The 23,691-nt window shown below is 33.5% G+C and overlaps 2 protein-coding genes across 2 annotated transcripts in view; both read left to right on the top strand.

The window, feature by feature from the left end:
- LOC100370587 (sodium/hydrogen exchanger 3-like) overlaps positions 1-15,187 on the top strand; it is a 50,599-nt gene extending 35,412 nt beyond the window's left edge. The window contains exons 6-13 of the mRNA XM_002741628.4: positions 1,605-1,694; positions 2,425-2,495; positions 2,613-2,831; positions 3,592-3,736; positions 6,050-6,359; positions 6,883-6,972; positions 9,352-10,017; positions 11,588-15,187. Of these exons, the coding sequence (XP_002741674.2) occupies positions 1,605-1,694; positions 2,425-2,495; positions 2,613-2,831; positions 3,592-3,736; positions 6,050-6,359; positions 6,883-6,972; positions 9,352-10,017; positions 11,588-11,790 (1,794 nt within the window). The 3' untranslated portion in view covers positions 11,791-15,187. The remainder of the gene's footprint in view (positions 1-1,604; positions 1,695-2,424; positions 2,496-2,612; positions 2,832-3,591; positions 3,737-6,049; positions 6,360-6,882; positions 6,973-9,351; positions 10,018-11,587) is intronic.
- A 2,871-nt stretch (positions 15,188-18,058) lies between these two features.
- LOC102803957 (sodium/hydrogen exchanger 3-like) overlaps positions 18,059-23,691 on the top strand; it is a 70,629-nt gene continuing 64,996 nt past the window's right edge. Inside the window, exon 1 of the mRNA XM_085500642.1 lies at positions 18,059-18,371. Coding sequence (XP_085356768.1) covers positions 18,059-18,371 — 313 coding nt within the window. The remainder of the gene's footprint in view (positions 18,372-23,691) is intronic.

Genomic DNA, 23,691 nt, shown 5'->3' with positions numbered 1-23,691 from the left:
TGAGATTGAACACAAATAAAGTATGTGAATTGGTCACATTATGAGTCACATTGAATAGGAATTACCGTATATTAATAATTTGTGCTACCGGGGGGGTATGCTATAAATTTGATATATTCATTGTCACAGTGCATGTTTTAATTCATCATCAGCATTATAGTTATTTTTTCGAACTTATGAATGAAAATTTCAAGTTTAATAACGCATCACCAATTCTAGCAGGCGATGTGTTAAATACTACCTTTAATTTAAAACCAAATAGGAAATGGGCCCTCACTCTCCTAGGCTTGATGTTGAGATACGACTTCAAAAATAACACTGGTGTTTGGCAAACAATAGTAGTACTATAATGATTTGTACATGCACACACGATAAAACAGCGATATTCTGAAGCTGTCATCAGCCAAAGTAATACATATATATTTTTAGCTTCGCTGTCTACTTTGTCAAGCAGAGCTCATCATATGCTTTGATACTTGGTGTATATGTACCTTGGGCAGACTTATCTTAGATTTGTTCATTTCGTGATGATATCTTTAAATCTCCAATTTTGATGAATATTTTTGTCATTTTTGGTAAAAGTGATATTTTCGACTTCTTATTAAGTCTGATTGCTTTGATATTAAGTATATAGGTACTCCAGACAGACCTCTCTCAGATTTGTTCATTTCGTGCTGATATCTTCAATTCTCTAATTTTGATGAATATTTTTGTTGAACACAGTAAGTCCGATTGCTTTGAAACTATACATATAGGTACCTCAGGTACCTCCTCTGATTTATTCCTTTTCTAATGATATCTTCAGTTCTTTAACTGAAATGTGCATTGCTAACAGCTAAGCTATCTCAGTCAAGAGGCTGCCTGTTTAAATAATACAGAGCTGTCATGTGTACATTGTGCTGTCATCTCTTGTTAGTAATATTGTAGTATCATAGTACAGAAAAAAAAATACAAATTTTGGCAATCTCACCTGCTCCTAAAGAAATGGAATGCATAGTGTAGATTTAGACAAATTCATTTTCAAAAAAAAGAAGTCCTGATTAAAATGTGATCATGTATTAGTTACTCTTCCGTTAATGCTTTCATGTAGTATGATGCAGAGATAGTGACCATAGTAACCCATTCTCCCCATTCTGCCTCAAAGTCTCTTATTTTGGGTCAAAAAGGAGTCTTATCTCTGTGATAGAGATATACTATTAAAATCAATTATTTCTTATGCATTTGCTCGTCAGCATCGACTAACAAAAATGCCAACCTGGTTAAATGTATGTTATTAGTTCCTGTTAAATAAAGTCCATAAATGGGGACTTATGTTTTGACCAGTGTGTGTGTATGTCTTCACCTGTATTACATTGAAACATGCATCTTGTGATACATATGCACATCCTATCATTTTGAGATCCGCTTTAAAATGGTTGAATGGTGGCCTTTTTAGTGCTTAAAAATTCATTGAAATCAAGCATTTCTGCCACTCTGGAACTGGATTTTGGTCATGTATTGAGAAAATTGCATGAGCCATATCTCTGACATGCATTACTTGTGTTATTTCTCTTGTAAATTTTTTCATATACATTCTCTTTGTGTATTGTGCTTTTTTATTCAAGGGTATGACTGTCAAGCCACTGGTGGATAAATTGAAAGTAAAAAAAAGTCATAAGCACAAGCCTTCTATGGGTGAGAAGATATTTACAAGGGTTAGTGTTATCTTTGTTGTGTTCCTTTACATGTGGTGTGTAATTTAATAGACAAATGTTTGCATTTATGTCGTATTTGTAGTACTGCAAGGAGAAATTTACTGGGTCATTGGTTTATGAAGGAAACAATCAATTTCTTGCTTATTCACCAGGTTTTAATATTAGTGTATTTAGCTATCAGGGAAATAAAACAAAGTCTGAGTATTCATTCCATAAATGAAGACAAGAATTATAGAGAAAATGTTTTAAAAGAATTTAAACTATTAAATGTAGTATTATTCAATTTTTATTGACGGTATTTTTCAATTTTTATTGACGGTATTATTCAATTTTTATCACAGGGGTTTCTGATTTTGATTTTCAAAAAGGGAATATTTGATAAAAGTAAGGGGAGCAATTCTCCATTGAATCTTATGATTAAAAATTGTAAAATGACTGAAATAATTTTGAGAACTATGATCTGTAATCTGATTTGCATATTAGCTGAATTTATTTTCAAAAGTAGTTAATAGAGAATTATTTCTATTAAACTCATTCACTTCATTTTTATTCATACCAGTTTGTTGTTACAAAAGAAATTCATGTAATTTTGGTAACTCGAATAATAACACTGAAGCAATAACGGAAAACAGGGTTCTATTTAGAGTGGTGAGCTTATAAAATATCTTGGAAATTAAAATATGATGTACAAAGTTTATTAATTAAACTTGTGATTATATGTTCAATTTAGTTGATAGATCATGCCATGGCTGGTATAGAAGATGTTATTGGTAGTCATGGACACAATTACTGGAGAGATAAGTGAGTATGACAAGCATTAAAAAATTCACTCATCAGTGATGTGAGGTTACTTGCATACGTGAGTTATCTTGTAACATCGGCAAATTGATTTTAATGACTTGAATTTCTATTACCTAGGTGGGAAGAAATTGATAGGAAGTATTTGCAGCCTTTATTGATGCGAGAAAAGCCTGAAGCCAAAGATAGCCAAATCCTACAGGTGTACACCAATCTGAATATTAAAGATGCCATGGAGTATGTGAAGAGTGCAGGCTCATTTAATGTTCAGCAAGGCAGTGTTGCTAACTATCTGAGAAGAAACAAGTCATCTGCCAGTATGGGTGGAAGGAATGGAAGGTCAGTGGAATCATTGGCTTGGTCATTTGGAATTATAAAGCTTAACCTTTGAGCATCAGAGTAGTCTCACCTTTCATTTTATTTAAAAAAAATTGATTTGTAGCAGATTTTGTTCAAAAATATCAAAAAAAAGAATTTATAGACACGTACCAGTACATGAAAATAGCCAAAACGTTACACTATCAGTCTGTACTAAAGGTTGCATTGCAATTCATGGTATGTAAAGAAAAACTCGCGTGTCAAGTCTGTGTTGTCTGTTGCCATATTTTTGGAGAAACAATATCATTGCTCCAAAAATAAATCTGTACAGAACCACAATAAGTTTATTTTTTTCTTTATGAATGGTGAACTTATTTTGTGAAAAAAATATTAACTTGGAAGACATGGACCTGACATCATTTCACTTAGCCAAGCCAAGCCAAGCCAAGCCAATCATCCCAAGAATTGTAGGCACAAAATAAAGGGAGCCTATTGTTTCTACATGTACTATTATTACTGTTTCTCTCAGTTTCCCTTTTAAAGGGATTCTGCAGAAAAAGTTTTGACCTGTTCCAAATATCAAATTGTCTGGGCTCCTTGTTTCTTGACTCCTGGCTACCAAATTTTACAATATTTTAAGCTTCTATAATTTACCAGAAACTTCATTCTGTATCATGAATGTTAAGTCATTGCTAAAAATTTAATAAAAACAAAATATGTACAAATGGGATGGTACTCCACTGTACATCACTATGTATAATCTTTTTATATAATGTTTCAGTATTCCCTATAATATGAGTGATATATGTTTAGACATGCATAGTGTTGGTGGTGCTGGGGAGTATGCTAGACGGGAAGTGGATGATGCTGAATTACATCATATATCTAACCAAGTGTTTGGTAGTATGCACCAACCCAGGAAAAAGGTAGGAATGACCTGTGCTGAACTTTTCTTTTTGCTGACCCTTCATCAGTCTCCAATTTTAGATTTTGCTACGGAAGAGTTTGTCACTTTAGCCACCAATGGCTAAAAACATACCAGTACAACGTCTTACTAAAAATTATCACCACTTAAACATATCATACCATCACCTTTTTATAGATAAGTGAATTAAACATTGTGCAGTACGGCTCAGGACTGTGAAAGGTGGCTTATTTGCATGGTTTGCTGTGAAATAAAAATTATATACCAAATGTTACTTCAAGTTTGATATCAATTGAACAGTAGTTTTGGAGTTCATTACTTCTTCAAAAATCTTTAGAATTAAAACAAACATGTGCACTATTTTTGTCACAGGGTGCTAGTTGGGTTGAGCTAAGGTTTCAAATTGTCCCAAACAAATGACACCCATAACACCCCTGTGAACTGGGTCCTTTAATAATTCGAAACTTAGGACAGTTATATAATTTATATGCGACATAAACAACAAGTACACGCTACACGAGTAAGGTTTAAACAACGTACTTTATTCCACACACCTAAAAGATGGGCAGGAAATGCCTGACCCGTTACAAGGGGTAGTGGGGTACACGTTGTTTTGTTACACAAAAAATATAACACTAGAAATATAATTCAGTAATAATATTGTAATATTTCCACACGGGAAAAGGGTAGTGGATTACGTTATACTATTACGAGGAAATGCCTAAATCGATAATGTAAATAATTGTCTAACATAGAATCTTGCATGCATGCATAAAACTAAGAGACAAACATACATAACAAACAACGGACGCAAATAATATACTGGCGATCGGACACAGCCCTACCTACATACAGTTTCTTCAAACTAGATGAAAACGGGTCTTTGCGTGATAACGGTGTATTTTCCAGCGAGTCTGTGCTAACGGTGGCGACGACGGTAATTACAAAACGCAGTCAGAAGCACTGTAGTCGTAGAATACACGCTGCACACTCAGTCGAGCACGATACCAATCAATTACAGAGTTTATCTGTCCAATATTCGTAACTTGTAGAAGGAGAGTGGTCCGGGTGGATTCCCTTGCACCGCAGTACACCTCCGTAGCCAGTAACATAAATTAGAAGGCACATCCAGTTCAGAACCAAAATCGGGAATGTCATTCACTGGCGAGTTTCCCCACTCGTTAACTGCAGTAGGCCGGAATTGGCCAATAGAATTATCTTTATGATGCACATTCCGTAGATCACAATACATTAATTTGTATGACAATACACAGTGTATTGTTCTAACGTTACTTGCAAACGCGTGATTAGTAGACACGTAAAAAATGGTATACTGCCAACAACGGCGAACCGACGTCCTCCAGAATAGATCACAAACTCCCATGATGCAATATTATTCAATGGCTTACTGTGGTACCTACAAGATCGGACATCCACATTTGATCACATGAACGTTCAGATCGGGTTCTATCAAAGTCCGCTTCCCTAGTGCTGACTAAAAGAAACATCTTGCCACTCTATATTTAACAATTATCTATCGCCAAAAACAACATTGCCTATCTATCGCCGTAAGACAAACACAAAACGCCACCATCACGACATACAACATAAACATGATTTAATGTTTGACATTCGTGACAATTTTTCATGTGAATAGGTTACTAGTATGAGAGAAACTGTTACATTGAATTTTTAAATGGTCAGAAAAATCTGTTAACCAATGTTTTGATGTTCAGTAAGAAAAACTTGATCAGTTAGAATCTAAAGTTGTTCTATTAACATTCATACTTATCTGTGTGCGTAATTAAATGTTTAAGATTGATCATTTTTGCACATTGTAAATTGCATTTTTCTACATTTGTAGTGCTCTTTTATCTGGGAGCATTATGTTGTTTGCCTGTAATTCTCTTTTAATTCATTTTTTAAAGTACTAGGGTTGAAATAAAAACATGTAATACCTACAAGTGTTTTTATTAGATACAGAAAAAACTATGTTAATTTTATCTACATTCTGTGTAATGAAAGAGAACTGCTTCACAGAATTTTCCACCTGGGAACATATTTATCATTCATGTATTAATTGACCCCTCCCCCAAATGTAGTTTTTTTTTTTTCGTGTAGTTTAAAATGTGTCCTAACTGCAGAATCCACGAAAAAGAATAATGAAATTTCCATAGAACAATCAGATACAGATATGGTTTCTATAAAATGACCATTTTGATGAACATTGTTCAAAACAAAGCTCTAATTATTAAAAACAAAACAAAAATATTATTTTTGACTAGCCACTCTTATATGTTTCCGTCCACAACAGAGCTGCTACAAAAGGAATAGGCATAATATGCATGATGCTGAACTTGAAAAGAACGACCATCTACTGCGAAGAAGTGTTCATTTACATTTGAGGCATGTGATGAAACAGAGGAAAAAGAAAGCTAGGATGGCTAACAGACCCTCTCATCACAGTTTGAATTCAGAAGATGATAGACCATCACGTAATAGTTCTCATCATAGCCACGTTGGACATCACAACGGTCATCATCATCATCGTAAAGAACACAAAGATCATCACCACAAAGGACCACATAAAAATGTTAGTTTCAGTATGGACATTCCATTCCCAGGTAAGTTTTATTACCTTGTTCGTATCGTCAAAGATGGAAGGGAAAGGTTTATTAAGGGAAATGTCTGTTGTCGTCATTGTTGTCGTTGTCATCGTCGTCGTCATTGTTAATAATTGTTATATTGTGCTATTATTAACCATGGGATATAGGATTTTATGAAGGTTCCTGGCATGTCACTAGCTTTTTGGCCCCCTTGGGCAAAGCGGGTAAAAAAAGGCCAATATAATACCAACATGTATGTATATGTCCATGTATGGATGTATCAAGTGTCAATCAGAATAAACAATATCAGGCCTTTGTGGAACCTTATTTTAGGTATTCATTGATGGATGTTCAAATTTTTTGCGTAATAGATTAAAATAGAGATATTTGAGATATTCGATGCACGTATCAATACAGATATGTATACATGCACTTTAATAAATATATATTTTTTTAATGAAAACGACAGAACTGTGGCATGTCTTGTTACCTTAAAAAATGATTGCCTTAAAAAGTATGCTTTTTTTTTTTTTTTATATAGATGATCCACCATCTTTTCACATCGAGCCAACACTGAAAGAAGAGAATAGTTCTGATGAAGAAGGTGGTATAATATTTTCAGCTACTCCAGGTAAAAACTTTTGTTTTTATTCTTAATTTTACTAGTTCTCGTGTTCAGTGAAATGAACGTCAAATACATTTGGTTGCTTAGTGTTCTTCCCAGGCCTTCAAAGCATGGTGGTTTTACAGAAATGCCGTGCTTGGAATTTTCAAAAAAATAGATATGACTTCTATTATTACAATTGCTGAGTTTTGGGTTCTTTATCTTACCATGTACTGCAAGAAGGAAATACATGTATATCAATGTTTATTCGCATTGACAAACATGCTAATGTTAGTGAAATAATATATATATATTCAACTTATGAAAAACTGAGGCAAACTTTGCCCCCTCCCCCTTTCTGTTGCAGGCATATACTCAGTATTGCCCAAGCAATATGCAAATTAGATATTAATATGCTGAGGAGAGTACTTGTTAAAGACACTCGCCTTCAAGGATTCAGCAAAACTGTTAGTGATATTGTTGCTTTGATATAATTCATTATTGTACATCTAGAATTTACCATATCATAAAAGGTTGTACATGTAAATATTATTATTATTAATAATCACAAGGTTATCACAAGAATAACACAGATTATTATACATCTGTCGCCGTACAGCATGCTGTAATTTTGCAGTATTTTACAGGGTATTTTCATCCTACCATATAAGGAAATGCGAATTAAAATATGGAATGATTACTCACATAAGCGTCCTCTAATAATAAAAACTGACATGGCTGCCACCAGGGTTTGGCCGGGCTCAGAACAAAGAAGTTCGCTGATTCTGTTCTAAACATTTTGAATTTCGGCATTCCCAGTGTGTATCCTTGGAAGGAAAAAATGTATAATAAGGTTATTACGAGGATTCCTCAAAGTATGCACTCAGACAGTATGTCATCGCATCGGCCTCCGTTGCGCGTCAGTCAATACTCCCGCTGTACTGTTTTCCTGCATACTTTGAGATATCCTCATAATAACCTCATAGTATGCACTTTCGCAGTAGGGAAACTTTGGGCGATATGATTGCTGTACTGCATGTACTGCATATTTTGCGATAATTGCATGGTATTGTTATAACATTCATATGCATTTAAGATTTCAACCAAAAATGCATGCGAATTAAATTGTATCAATATCACTAGTAATTGGTATGCACAGCAGAGTAAAATATCTTATAATATCAAATTATGCACATACCTTTCTCTATTAGAAGTACATGCTCTTAAGTACAGGTGTGTTAGTCGAGGGAAAAATAAGTAATATTTTAATTATCTCGAATACAAAACAAGCATATGCTGGTTTATATGCACTTCCATTGAAGATGTGCTTCTAATAGAGCAAATACGGTACATTTAATTTTCATCTGTACTGATTAACGTACTTATTACAGATGCACTGCATGTGACAGTGCGTAATCACATCAACACTACTGACTCTGCAAATGTATCAATAATAGCTGGAGTTGATTTACCTCTAGGTATGTGTTCAAGGCATCTGAGCTTGCTTTCATCTCCACAGTCTCATGATGCTTTCCTTGGATGTCGCCATTATTACATTTTTTCATTACTAATGCTCACAGTTGGTGTGTGAAATCTACATGTACGCTGCCAGCACATTGCGTTTTTTTTTTTAGAAACAAATTGCTGATGAAGCAACTGTATATTTAGGACAATGCATGATTTCTGTGATAAAGAATGCTTTAATACATCATCACTCATTTCAAGTTTCAGAACTGTAACGTAAAATATATATAAAAACGTATACCGGTAATCTAATAATCTTTTATTGTAATTTAAATTAATCAGCCTAAATTTTTATATCACATCATTTAGTGTCTGCGTCTATCCATGCATGGGCTAATTTTGTTCAAAGGAGGTACAATGACTGTACATAATGGTATATTTATGCACATTGATTTGTTTTTCATTTCGTTGACCTTCGTCTGATTTGCGTCATTTTCATCTCAAAACATTTCAACGTGTCTTCAACTGTTCTTCAGGTGTGCCTGGGTCGGTTTCATTGAACTTGATATTAATATTACTCATAGTAGGTTACTGATGTACTCATTTGGCCGACTGGCAAATCAAAATGTTCACTGGCATTCATGTTGGTTTGATTTTCATGTATTCTTATTTACATTGTATATCACAAACATGTCTTGAAAAATGTGTGTTGAAAGTTGTATGGCAATGTGTGAACCTCATTTATACATCACAAAGTTTTTGATATTTATATTCTAAAGCATGTTTTTAAATTGCATGAAAATAATGGCTTGAAATAAAATGCAACTTCACAAAAATAGTGAAGTTAGAAGTATCTTTGTTATCTTAATAATAATAATAATAATAATAATAATAATAATAATAATAATAATAATAATAATAATGTTATTTTTGTTGATGCAGGTGCTGACTATGATGAAGAAATGGATGGCCCCACTACAGCTAAAGAGCCGATTGTTCCAACAGCTGCCGAATGTCTACTTCCTTGGAAGCAGTACAGTGAGCCCAGACTTTCAGACAGAGCTAGGACAGAATCCTATGGGCAGTTTGGTACACCTGTTGGTTCTGAAGATGAGGATAACAACCCCACATCACCTGGGAAACCTGTTTCCGATGAGGGAGGTGATGAATCTGATTCAGGGATTACTTTTTCAATTGGCAGTGGTGAAGCTTCAAAACCTATTCCGAGTCCTAAAATAGATCGGCGAAGCTACGGTCAACATCCGGGAAATATTGAACATCATACTTTTGATCCGGTTCACCATGATGACTTAACCTATGCACAACCTCATGGGGAAATTATTGAGGATGATGATCATGCCATCCCAGCCTTCCATAACTACCATCACCATAGTGATGCAGATGCAGATGTAGAGGATGAGGATGATGACAAAGATGATGTCGATCATAGGCATCAGAGTGGAGGACGTAAGCACCGTTCTGGTCATCATCACAGACACAGACACAATGCTGATGAAGACAAGACAAGTAATCCAGATGGTAGACATCATCATCATCGCCATCATCATCATCGTCATCATGACAAACCATCACATTTTCAGCTTACTGGTAAGTGTGTAAAAGGTGGCATAATTTGTTGTGGTGGTTCTGGATGTAATTTTCATTACTCATATAACAACTAACTATTTTATTCAACCATGCTTCTTTGCCATACTTGCTGTACTGTACATGTTTTCCTATGTTGGTGAAAGTTTAGGAAAAAATAAATCTGTTTTAATTTTCCCAATTCATTGCCCAAATACTTGTTTCTAGACGTGTTGTTTTTATTTAGTGTTATTGTTGTTTCAAAATAATATGCAGGTCATACTAATGGTTGGAATGTATCGCCTGATCAAGTCAGTATTTGTTTGTGTTGTATGCTTAGCGTTGTTGTGCAGTTATTTGTAGTTTGACACGCAAGTAAAGTGTTTTTATTAATTTGATTTCCTTTTGTGATTTCCTTCAATTTATAGTTTTATTTTTTGGTTTGCTATTTTTTTTTCTTTGTTAAAGTTTGCATGATAGTCGCAATTAATTCACAAATAATTGAAAAAAAAAAAAAAAAAAAATCTGCTGACTTGCAAGTTTTTTGTATAGAGCATCAACAGCAGTATGAGCAACATGCCAGATCCAGGAACACTCTACCAGACTTGAATACTAGGGCTCTTTTAAATGAAACACCTTTGTTGGATCTGATGGAAGACGAATATTCGGGTGAGAAAATAATATTGACCAGTTTGTGATGCAGGATACCAAAACACAATTAAAGGAAGAAAATTTAAGACTTTAAAAACGGAGATTTTGAACCAGTCTTCTAGTTTCAATTTTTTTTATATCTGGTGTCTGTTCTATTATTGAACATCTTAGGTAGCCTAGATTTGGAACAGTTAATATTCATGCAGTGAAGTTGTATAATTTAGCAGTTTACTTTTCAGAGCAGTCTACAATGTCTCTGATAATATTGATGAATGATTCAAATTTAGATTATTACTTTCTGCGTTTAGTAGTGACAATTGGTGTTCTTTTGTCCAAACACATTTGAAGAACCGTCCACATAACTGGAATGGTTCAATTTAAAATAAATCAATTTCCAAAACTGTAGTGATTTGAAGACAGGTGGCATTCTTTTGTTGTAATGAGTGGTTCAAATTTATAGCACATTTATATTTCTAGTTATTGAAGATACTGTTCTGTAAGTTGAGTGAAAGAGTCATAATCAATCATACATCCTGACTAACAGCTTGTGCCATCATAGTTATTTCATAATCCTATTTCTTTGCATTTTATTCCAAGCATTATAGCTAGCAATAAAGCGCATATTTAATGCAGCTATCTATATTCCTAATGATATTTTGTTATTGGAAGTGTTTCGACTTCATGCATTTGTCTTTCTCTATAGCAATGTTTATTCATAGGATGTATATTGCAGCTTTGAATTGAATTACAGAAACCATCAAGACATTTGTGAACTTTCACATTTTCTTTGTTAATTCATTAAAAAATGTTCAAAATTAGTTATTTTAGTTACAGTATGTGTAATATACATTATAAAGGCTGTGGTAATTAAGACAACGCAAACTGTTGCTTTTTTTCATTGTACTGCAAATATTTCAAATCTGATTCACTTTCTATTTGCTAGATTCAGAAGGTGAAGACAACCCACTGTTCAAGAAGGACAGTCACATAGTTGAAATGTCTCCACTTGTACCCCAAAGAACATCAACACCAGCAGATCTTGATATCAAAATGTCTAATAAAGATGATTATCCGCAAGACCAACTACGTGTGGATTTTCGTTCGTCTGATGGTCAGACTCCTCTTAATGCTGAATCTTCTTTATAACGCATAACCAGTAAGAATCAGAATTTATATTAAAATTAGCAAAAGAAAATCCACGTTGGAAAGATGGAAGAATTAACATGGCTAACAACCACAGTTGTATGTAAACTGTATTTAATATGTAACTTTGCATTGACATCTACATGTACAACTCCTGTTTTGTACTCGGCATTCTCACTGTTACTTTGTATGTGAATGTTTACAATGAATACATTGCAGCACTTTTATAACAGGACTATGGTTTGATTTATGCGCTACATAAATATACAAATATCATCTAATCCAGTCTGTTTGTACATGTGTTGGAAAGACAGACTCGCTTATAATAGCAGAGTATACTGCCACAAGGTGACTTCCTGAAAATTGCCATGAATGTCGATATGAATGGTATAGGTGGAGTGTTAAACGAGAATTCTCATTTTAGCTTCACTATGTTTAATATTACAATAAGATTAGCTACATTAATATACTGCTAATTCAGCTATGCACTAAATGGCATGTATTGTTTTTACATAGTTATTTCAGGCTGAATGTTGGTATTCTGCAGCAGTATACCTGTCTGTGTACCGGTATCACATTTCATTCATCACTGATATATATATGACTTTTCAACTGAAATAATGTAACGCGTGTTGATGCCATTATTTGAGATGATTTGACTGTTTTCAGTTTTCATAGAATAATGAGAAAATCATGAAAATATACCATTATATCTGAAAATAGTAACATAATAACAAATCAATGACTCAGGTTTGTAAATTTGAAATTTGTTTTAGTTCATTTTATAATGAATAACTAATAATGCATGGTAAATGAGACCTAAACTAGATTTTAGAAGATCTTGATTCTGCTCCATAAACTCGACTTGAATAAAACATTGCTTACCCAAGGAGCTTCAGGTAGTTGTTGCTGCTCTGTTTGTAATGTACTACAAAATGTGTACACGAGTTGCCAGCTTAACCGTAAATGTTGCAAGAAGGTGTACATTGTTTTGTACATGTACAATCATGGAATTCTGTGTGTTACCGTTCCTGTGTGTTTATGGAGTAGGTTCATAAATGTTAACGCTGTTAATAGGATCATGTGCGTGTTTTTTTGCTAGGTATTGTTTTTCTATTTTTCCTACTTAAGATAGCAACAACATGTTAAAAATTGATCTGTGATTCAGAGTTTATAAAATTGAGTTTTCTGAATCTGTCTTTGTTTTCTGTCTATGATTAAATAACTACAGACATGCTACGCTTAATCCTGTAGACACACATTAGTACGACATATGCACTACTGTATTCGTCTATACCTAAGCTTTCAGATGATGTATAGATAAAGACTAAATCACAGATCATTTCTCCCCCTGTTGTTGTCTTAAATAGATTATATAACATTTGCTATTCACTATTTCCATCCCTTCCTGCTTTTTTCATTTAGAACTTGCTAACTAGTGAAAAAGAAAAAAAAAATACGATATTTTGTTGCAGTTATTTTTAAGAAGAATATCACCAGATGAATGGAAATGAAAATGCTGTTTAATACTACAATAAATCTGAGTTGATCTATGATTCTTGTGGTAAACAGTCAAATATGGTGATTGATTCTGTGCAATAATTTGCTAATTTGGTTTTGTAAATATACGTCTCACACTGAGACTTAATATCACAGCGTTTATAATCAGTAAATATTTACAAGTCTCCATAGAGGGCGCTCCATAGACTGTCTTTCAACCAAGGTTTCTGCATTTATATTCACGAAAACAAGATTTATAATTTACATTAATTTTTTAATTGAAATTCAAATCTAATTATAATCTATATATATCCATAGAAAAGTGAAAATCCAACTAAATGTGTATTATACACACGGTTACAAGTTTACTAGTAATCATGGCTATACTGAAGAGTGGATTCATTTAAAACTGATTTGCTCAAGTTCTTTTAGCCTTCTCTTCATAACAAGTTTTATAAAAAAAAAAAAGGATCATTAATAAAATGTTTACTTGTGAAAAAATAAGACAAAGAATTGAATATTTTTTTTTAAATATTAACAAAATATTGAAAAATAATACCTTGCAAATTTGTATTTTAGTAGTACCAGTTTTTCACTTATTTAACATTTTAATATTTATCTTTTGCAATATTCGGGATGGATTTTCTTATTTAGGTTTCTTTTGATATTTTATCAAAACTGTATATTTTTGTCCTAAGCATTCTTTTATTTTGAATTAAATTTTGACTGTTATTTTATTGCTAATGGTATGTAGTATGTAAAAGTTGCAGCTTAACCCTTTGAATGCCAAATTAAATTTCGTAAACTTTCCCAAAATAAAGAAAACCATCAAAAGTTCAATATTGGATCAAAAAATGAATTCCATAATTTTTTTCGGTAACCGACCCACATTAAAAATAAACAGGCTACATATTTTCGTTATTTAATCAGTGTGTGAATGTCAAATTTTAAAACAATATTTTAGAATATGAACAATTTAATAACTTTAATGCTTAGTTTATGAAAAAAAATGTGTTTATTATACAAGACATTAAGTGATAATATGGCTTCTACTTTGTGCATCCTAAAATATTTATTTCCACCTAATAGAATTCTTGTTTAATACGCTATTCTTAACTTGTATTATTACAAATATCTCCTACATTGAATCCTTCCATTCACTCTGTGCATAGGACTTCTTTCCCATACTGTGATACAGATTGCTTGCAAAATGTGCAACATTAACAGCGGGGCTATATCAAGACCTGTAGCCAGCCTGTCCATTTATATGAACACATAGTCCAAAACAAACAAAAAAATTACAGAAATACGCATACAAAATTTGCATTTAAAGGGTTAACTCTCTTTAGTAAAGTACCTGCGCATAATGTATACAACATAGGATCGGGGAGCTCTACTGGTTACTGATATTACATATATTATTCATGACATAATATGTCACTTATTCATCACACATAACTACTTTTCTTTTTTTGTATTTTAACCTTAGCCTAGAATGTACGCTCACTTCAAGCGTGGTTTTGTCTTAAAATCCAGTATCAAAATAATAGCGTAGCAAATGTGCATCTATTCAGTACATTTCTGGAATGGTGTTGTGGGTGTATTTTAGAAAAACATTTGCATTCATTGATATCTTCAATCAGCTAACCCTCTTCATAATCATTGTGTGACTGTCAGGAATTCAGGAATGAGCAGATGTTCTAGGCTAGGTTCACAAATGTGTGGGTTTTTTGATGCTTTGATTATATAGACTATGTATCCCAGATTAACAAATATCTCATATTAACAATATGATCATAGATATTCATTATAAAATGACTTTGTGTGTATTCTTTCTTCTTATATTTGAACTTGTTTTGAAAAAAGGAAATTATAAGTAATAAAATAATATGAAATTACATATCGATTGTATTTTCTTGAAAAGTGGTGGGTAAAATGTCAACTTTTAAAATGATATGCTTACAATTTTGCCAATCAGTTTGCAAAAAATGTGCCTAACTGATCAGCAATCTGCTGTTACAATGATGCCTGTAAACAGCAGAAAATACCATTATTTTATCTTGGGTGTCAATGACCGGTTCTTGCCAACCAGTAGACCCAGCAACAGTAATTACAAGGGCTAGGAGTAGAGCCTACCACATGTTTATTATAAATCACCACTATCATCACGGTTTTACATTACCACATAATAATGTACCAGTGAACCACGAGTGAATTAATTTCATAAAAAAAAAACATTGAAGTAAATTTGTTCAATTTTGATGGTGGTGATTTATATCAACAATAATAAATCCCCCACAGCATCATATTGGATTTAAAGAAAGGTCTAGATGTTATAATGTACATGTATTTGGCTTTGCTCCACACATTATGTTGTTGAAGATCCATCTTCTCATCCAATATTGCGCTGTGGGGGAAGTAATGAAATGCGAGAAAGATCCGGCGGCAGCGATTACAAATGCTGGAGTAGAGTCCACCACACATCCTAAATTTGTTTGTATGATGATTTTAATGATTGACTTGCTACAACCCTATGAAATACTCGGACAAAAATAATTTATACTGAAACCTACAACTTATTTGAAAAGGGGGTAACTTTGTGTGATCTTGTTTACCTCTTGAGAACAAACTTTGCTCAAGGAAGAACTTGATAACAATAAGAAAGTAGTTTGAGGAAACAGCGTCCTCTGACGACGAGGCATAAACATTAGGGATGTTCATGCCCAATCTTCTTGCTGGTTCTCTGTGTCTATTTTTCGGTGTGCCATGGCACTTGAGGCAGCAACCAGCCAAGCTAAGAGTTCTATTTCTACGAATATATCTCTGGCACCGCACAATCTTATGCTCGTCAATGATTGATTGATACGTCTTGGTGGTATTACTTTTCAATAAAACATAGCCATGCTGGTGTTTGATTTGCAAATCTAACAAAAGCGGTTGGTAGATGCTAGATGAGTGAAAATCTCATTTTTGACTTTCAGTAGCACAAACTGAGTGGTATTTAGACAAGTTAGCTATCAATACTACAACATGCTTTTGTTTGTTTATATTTCTCCATATGGCAATCCACAGGTCTACAGACCTTTAAATTGATTAATATCAGGATGATCTGCTAGAAGAACTGAAATACACCTTAGTAACAGCAAAGACATTGTCTTTATAAGCTATTAATAACATATCATACTGCAAAACTTGTTTAACCAGTATGAAGAAAGCAACAAGAAAGCCGCATAATGAAAAAAACATGCCAAGTTTACTTATAGTAAAAGTCTTGTGGCATTTCACCACAAAATGGCTGTGTGTGGTAGCAGACAGATTTTTGGTGTTCTAACTGCAAGAAACTCTGGGAAGGAGAAAGGTTCAGACTGTGCACTTGTTTACATATTGTGTGCATAACTATAAAACATTGCATGCTACAATGAACTGAAAAACAAAGGAAATAGAACACAATATTAATTTATTTGAAAGGACAAAGCTTTGTGACCTTGTTCACTCCATACGAACATATTTTGCTCAATAAAAAACTTAAATAACATTAAGAAAGTAGTTTCGGGGAACGGCATCTTCTGGAAACAAGTATTAAGCATTGACTGATGTTTAACCCACCTCTGCCATTGGTCTTGGGTGTGGGTCTTGTTTTGGAGGAGATGCGATTGAGTTACGAACATTGAGTTCCGAAAACATTGAGTTACAGAAATGACCACGCCCATATTTTTGAAACCACGCCCACTTTTGTGTAATGTTCAATTAACAGTTAACAGAACTTCGAGTTACGAGCAATGTACATTTTGGTTTTTGCTGAACGTCCACATTCAGTAACTCAAACTTTAAATAACCAAACTTTGATTTACAGGCAACATATATATTTTTGTTTTGTTTAACTCGAAATTTAATTAACAGTTTGCTTATAAATAAACAAATGTATTTAAAACATATGCTCCAGTAAGACATAATGCTGCAGTCAATATAAACGTTTTATAAATATACATTTTTATAAATCAAAATAGAAATTTGTGGTGAGTAAAATTTGGGAAATCCTTGTTAGCAAAATAGCCCCCCACTAATTAGATTTAATACTCATTTAAAACTGTACAAAATGTGGTATAAAAATGCATGAAAGAAAATGCGAAACAAACAACAAATTATGTCCATGAAAAGATTCACCTTCAACTGTGGGTCTCGATCAGTTTCATAAGAACAAACAAGTGCTCACTCATTCCTTTTCTGATTTGGTGGGAACAAATTTGTTTGCATCACATGTACTTCCTCCATTGAGTCAGCGTTATTATGACATGGGTACTAGTCGCCGCACAGATATCAGCCTCGACAAGCCTCCTTGTCCGGCTCTCAGTTTTGTGACTATTGTAAGCTGAATTACCTGTGTTGCGCCATCTAGCGTTGAAGCATGCCACTCTTTTTAGGCAAGCTTTAAAAAACTTCCTTCGGAAAATTTAAGTATACAACATATATTTGTCGATATATGTCTAAAATATTATTCTGCTATTAGTATATACTAGTAACGCAAAATGCGTTCAACAAGTTTCCGGAACAAGCTCCAGTGAAGCTTTTACAAATGTTAGCGCCAAATCGTTTACCAGTTGACAAAGTTAAGGAGTTATGTTTTTTAAAAACCTAAACAAATGCCCCCTAAGTCAATGATTACGTATCGGATTGTTATTTCACTCATGATGGACTAAGTTCTTTCGTCGTGCGTGTTGTATATTTACATTCGGTGGCTGTTTTCGTTTTGTAAGATGCTGTGAACAGACTCATGGCTCTGGTGAAACTGGATATGAAGTGTTTAGCTTCCGTGTTGATGTTAATTTTGGGTCACACTGCTGTAGCTTCTGCTCGGGAGGTATTACTTGTCCAAAATGCATCATCAGGGGGCGTCGTCTACCATGTCGTACCAACTACGGACTCTGATGACAATGAACTTGGAAGTCGCAGCGAGGATGGTGACGCCGACGGTCATCATGGCGAAACATACGAAAGATACCCTGTTGCAGAGTTGAACTGGTGGCACGTTGAGACACCTTACCTGATATCCTTATGGGTGCTTTTTGCTAGCTATGCAAAGATTGGTAAGTTTGTGGATTGTTTTTTTTTTTTTTCTGTCGATGTTCTACTTGTAGTGACGTACTGTTTGATGACACTAAGATAAAGAACGGTAAAATAATCTATTCTGGAATACATCAACACATTTTCAGATTCTTAAATATTTGATATGGAGTATCTAAAATCGATCAGAATTCTTCCAAATTGTTATAGATTCATGAGTTAAATTTTTAATTATTTATCGTTTCTTGAAATCTCTTAGAATAAAAAAAATTATGTTCCACAAACTAATAAAACAGCCTTTTCTTCATACCATGTATGAGTTATAGAGAGAAACATGATATGTCAAAAAACATCTCCCCTGCAGTCATAGTTAGTGTATTGAAGACTCACTTATGTACTGAATAGGAATCGGAAATTGTAATTTCCTACAAGTATCTGGGGGAAGTGTCCATCTTTAATAATTAGAGCCAGTCACTACATTTTCTTCTGACATTATTAGTTTTCTTTTATATGATACAGAAAAACAAAACAAAACAAAAATGAAAAAAGATGCAAAATGCTACAAGAACATTTTTCACACTGTGAGATCTGTGTTATGCGCGAAATTAAACAAAAAAAAAATAAACAAATACATTTTTTGGGGTATTCTCATTTTTGATGATAGTCAATTTTGGAGAAGTAATGGTATCTCAACACAATATTCCTTCCTCAAAGATCGGCATTCTGACATTGAGCTATACAAAAGGAAATTTAAAATCACATTTTTCAATTTTTGCACTAAATGTTCGGCCCTTGTCTCTCTCGCGCAGTATGCTGGATCTCGCAGTGAACTGAAAATTCATCTATTCAAATGAAATATTGAGGAATGGAGTCTACCTACTCCAGATTTTTATCATTCTGATGTAAGCTTTAATCTGTTTCTTTATGTGGTCTGACTTGTATTAATATATGGAAAATCTGTAAGCGATGATAAATTTTGTCTGTTTAGATCAACATAAAATGTTGCAAAACTGCATATACAGTGATTCTTTTAATTTCCTGAGATTTAGTTGAGGTGTTGTTATGTCTATCATGTTTTCCAGTACAACAGTTACAATGCCAGTTGTATATTTAATGTCACCTCATCCTACATTTTATGTGGAATCCTGTAAAAAAATAAGGTTCATTTACAATGTACAAATGACAGGAAAATTTTATAACTATAATTAAAAATGACACAGAAACAACAATAATTATTCAGTAAACACACCTTTGTATATTTCATATATATATCATAAAGTATTTTTTTGTTTTTAAACTATTTTTAGCTTATCATATGATTGATTGTCGGTGTCGTCCATGTCAATGTTTTACTTTTTCGATGACCTCTTGAAAACTACAAGCCTGAATGCTTTGATACTTGGTATATATGTACTTTGAGTGGACCTCTCTTAGATTTGTTCATTTCATGATGATATCTTTTATTCTCTAATTTTGGTGGATATTTTTGTAATTTTTAGTAAAAAGTGATATTTTCGACTTCTTGTCAAAAACCGCAAGTCTGATTGCTTTGATATCACATATATAGATACTAAATGTGGACCTCTCTCAGATTTTTATAAGATTTTTTATGTTAAAAAATGCAATTTTGGAAAAGTACTATATGCTGTGTCATCAATTGATAATATATTTAGTCTATGTGCACGGACCATTCCTCTTCATACAGACACATACCTTTTACATAAGTGGAATGTTGTGTTGATAAACACTGGCTGCCTTCCAATACTGGTATAACAGGGGGTTTATTGACATGCATGTATCCCATAATCCATCACTAAGAGGTTTACCATTTGAACTTTGGAGGGCATTATGCTTGGGGGGTTGAAAAAAAAATCTCTTGTCAATGCACAGTATAAATTTGATAAGCTGTTTCTTTTAGCATGTTACATGTCTGTCTGTCATGTCTGTCATGATTGCATCAACACTAAACACTTGCGCTCGGGATGACTCAAGTAATTTTGTTCATTCTTTTTCAAATAATATTTAATCCAATATGTAATAATCATAATTCACCAGAAATTTGTTTCCGCTGAAATATACTGAGGTACCATATATTTTTGCACTTTTTTGAAACTTTCCTACAATCCATGTCATAATCTATAAGGGACCTTGGGATTAATATAGTACATTTAATAATAACTGAAAAGAAGTGTATCCAGTCACACTCATGTTTTAATAAATGACTTTAAATATGAATTATTAAAAATTGCAAATAACAAGTTGAGCGTCTTTTTTACTCACAAACAAAGCACCCCATATAAAGTTAATATTTATAATTACAGAAAGACAGTATGTTTTAGCTCCGCTGTCATCGAAGAAGACAGAGGGGAGCTGTTCATACAGGTGTTCTTTGACTATTTTCGTCATTCTTGGTAAAAAATTATATTTTTGACTTCCTTTTGAAAACTACTAGCTCACTTGCTTTGATACTTGGTTATGTAGGTACCTTTGTGGACTTCTGTAAATTTTTTCATTTTGTGATGATATTTTAAGTTCTCTATTTCTAGCAAATATTTTTTACATGCTACTTTTAACTTCTAAAAAAATGCTTGTATAAGTTGGTATGTAGAGTCCATGGGTTGACCTGCATGAGATCTGTAGCAAGATAATAACAATTGTAATTGGCAACAACCAAATAAACTACCGGTACCATGGTTGTGTCATGCAAGAACATAAGTAGCATTCATGCAAAGCTCCTTGGCTCGGGCTAAGAAAACACGTGTGAAGGCTTAGCCACGAGCTAAGAAACAGCAAGTACGGATTATATCTGACGTGATCCAGATCCTTAGCACTGGCTAATGAAGCGTGCATGAATGCTTAGCTCTGGCTGAGCACCCAAAACGCCACTGTATTCAATGTTCATTTGGAAGATTTACTATTGTATTCATGATTATTCATTTCGGTATGCCATTTCTGACATGAATATCAACACAAACACATATAAAGAGAACTGATGACGAGATTCGATCTGTGCTACTTAGTATTTTTCTGCAATTTGCACTTCTGAATTTGCTTTGGTATTGTTTTATAACCGTAGAACTATCATATATACTTTCCTAGTTACTGTACTAGTAATTATAGTTAAATGACTGAAGATTTTTTGTACCGGTATATTCTTAACAAGATTCTTCCCGTGCTTGAACGCATTTGGGTCTATCCGATATGGAAACATATGAGATTAGCTTAAATCTTACCCCGTACTTCATGTAGTGTCAACACTACTATTGTGGGAATAACCATGGAAAATAGTTAATATCTCGGAAAAGTATCAACTTTGTTTTGAAGAAGACATTATACCAAGACAGTGGAGTCTTGAAATACAAAAGTGAGGTCGTTTGTCTAGTGAATCAAATTTATGTGTGATACCCAGGGGCAGTGGTTGTAATATTGCATTCATTATGCAGCTTAAAATGCTGCCATTGCCATAGGCATATATGTATCTATCGTACATCTAATACTATGAGGTAATTACAAGAATACCGCTAAGTATGCATGAAGGAAGAACGGTGATCGTATCGACCAGCATGTAGTGGAAATTGATGCATACTGAGTATATTATCATACATCTTTTTCCCTGCTACTACTGTAGTAATAATTTCATGAGAGAAAACAGTCCGAAATGACAACAAAGGAGCTATGCATACTTTTTCGTTCATTGTGCGGTGATAACACTTTTGCGCCTGAAGTGACTAAAATTAAGTATTTGAATGTTACGTGAACAGGATGCACGTACCGGAGGTCGGTGCATTACTGTATTAGGAATGGGTATACATGTACATGTTTCTCACGTACTATTAAACAGATTTCAATAAAACTTGGTACATAGATGATCTGGAATAATGGGCTTGATTAGTTTTTGGTTAAAATCTGTGCATATTAATAGCCTAATTTACATATTCATTAGCTAATATTTAACTTTTTCACCAATATCTTAACCACTCATCAGATTCAATAAAACTTGGTACATAGATGCCACGCATATTAATTACCTGTTATTAATGTCATGTGTCCTTCTTATTATGCTCAACTGTAATATACTAATCACTGCTGCAGTCGCATGCAACCAGTGCTTTAATGAAGGCATCTGACAATGATATGAATCAGATGACAATATATGGTCATGTGACCTCCATGCATAAATGTAATTTTTTAAGTACTGTTGCAGGTAGGGAAATTGCATCTGGAGTTATAATTTTGTTGTCCGATAAGATATATGACCAAAATATCAAGTCATCATATATGGTCATTAATTCATTAAATATTTATACCGGTAATTGTTAAACCATACATGCAGCTACTTAGAACCACACTACTCATTGCTTTTTGAATGCTGTATTTGCTCTATTATAAGCACATGTGTTTACTGTTAATATAAATGACAAAGACAAGTCTGTGGTCAAAATAAGACATATTTCAATGATTTTGCATGTAATAAATACAATTGTTGCTTTATGTGTATTGAATATGTGTTTCTAATAAAGGAAAAACAGTATACCTTGTTTGTACTTCAGCCTCTAATACCTTCAGCACACGGGAGTTCTTTCTTATCTCTCTATGTTGTTAATATTGGAAAAAACTAAAAGATATAAGAAAATCAGATGGATGCACAATTTGTGAAAGATCAGTGATTAATTTAACACTACATGTAAATGAACTTTGTGATGCAGATTTTTTTGGGGCTGTCAAAAACTTGGAAAATTTGACTCTATCACCAAAATGTATACTTTATAGAATATACTGTAGTTATACAACATGAGTAACAGAAATTACTAAGGGCGGAGGCAGATTTAGAAGGAGCACACCCTCTATGAGAACATATACACATCACGCAATGGAATGGGTAAATTACATCATTATAAAGCACCCACCACCACCACCACCACCACCACCACAACCACCAAATACTATAACATTCCATAACTACTGTACAATGCTACAAAAATCTAATTTGGTTAGGGTTGTTATGGTCATGCTTATTTGTATTCATCGCATGTTTTTATCTCTATAAATAAAGATAATATGTGTCTACCCAGTAACCCTTGAACAGGACCGTAAATTCCAAAGAGACAACCGTGGTATGTTGACATGCTGTGTTTTTAATACTAAGAATTAATTTCTAGGTATGGTAATTTGCTTGCTATTATAATAAGTTTAGGTCTGGTTGTTTTATTTCAATTTATGCCTTAGTAGTCTTTTAGGCTCAGTAATACATCTATTTATAAAATACAAAACATAAAGCTCATATAGCATGGAATATTTATTGCTTTATATATTAAGAAGAAAAAGCTGTCCCAAACTCATTTT

The sequence above is a fragment of the Saccoglossus kowalevskii genome, chromosome 6 (genome assembly GCF_978046115.1).
Source record: "Saccoglossus kowalevskii chromosome 6, keSacKowa6.1, whole genome shotgun sequence".
NCBI lineage: Eukaryota > Metazoa > Hemichordata > Enteropneusta > Harrimaniidae > Saccoglossus > Saccoglossus kowalevskii.
Note: the sequence above shows the minus strand (reverse complement) of the source record. Positions and strands in the feature narration are given on the sequence as shown.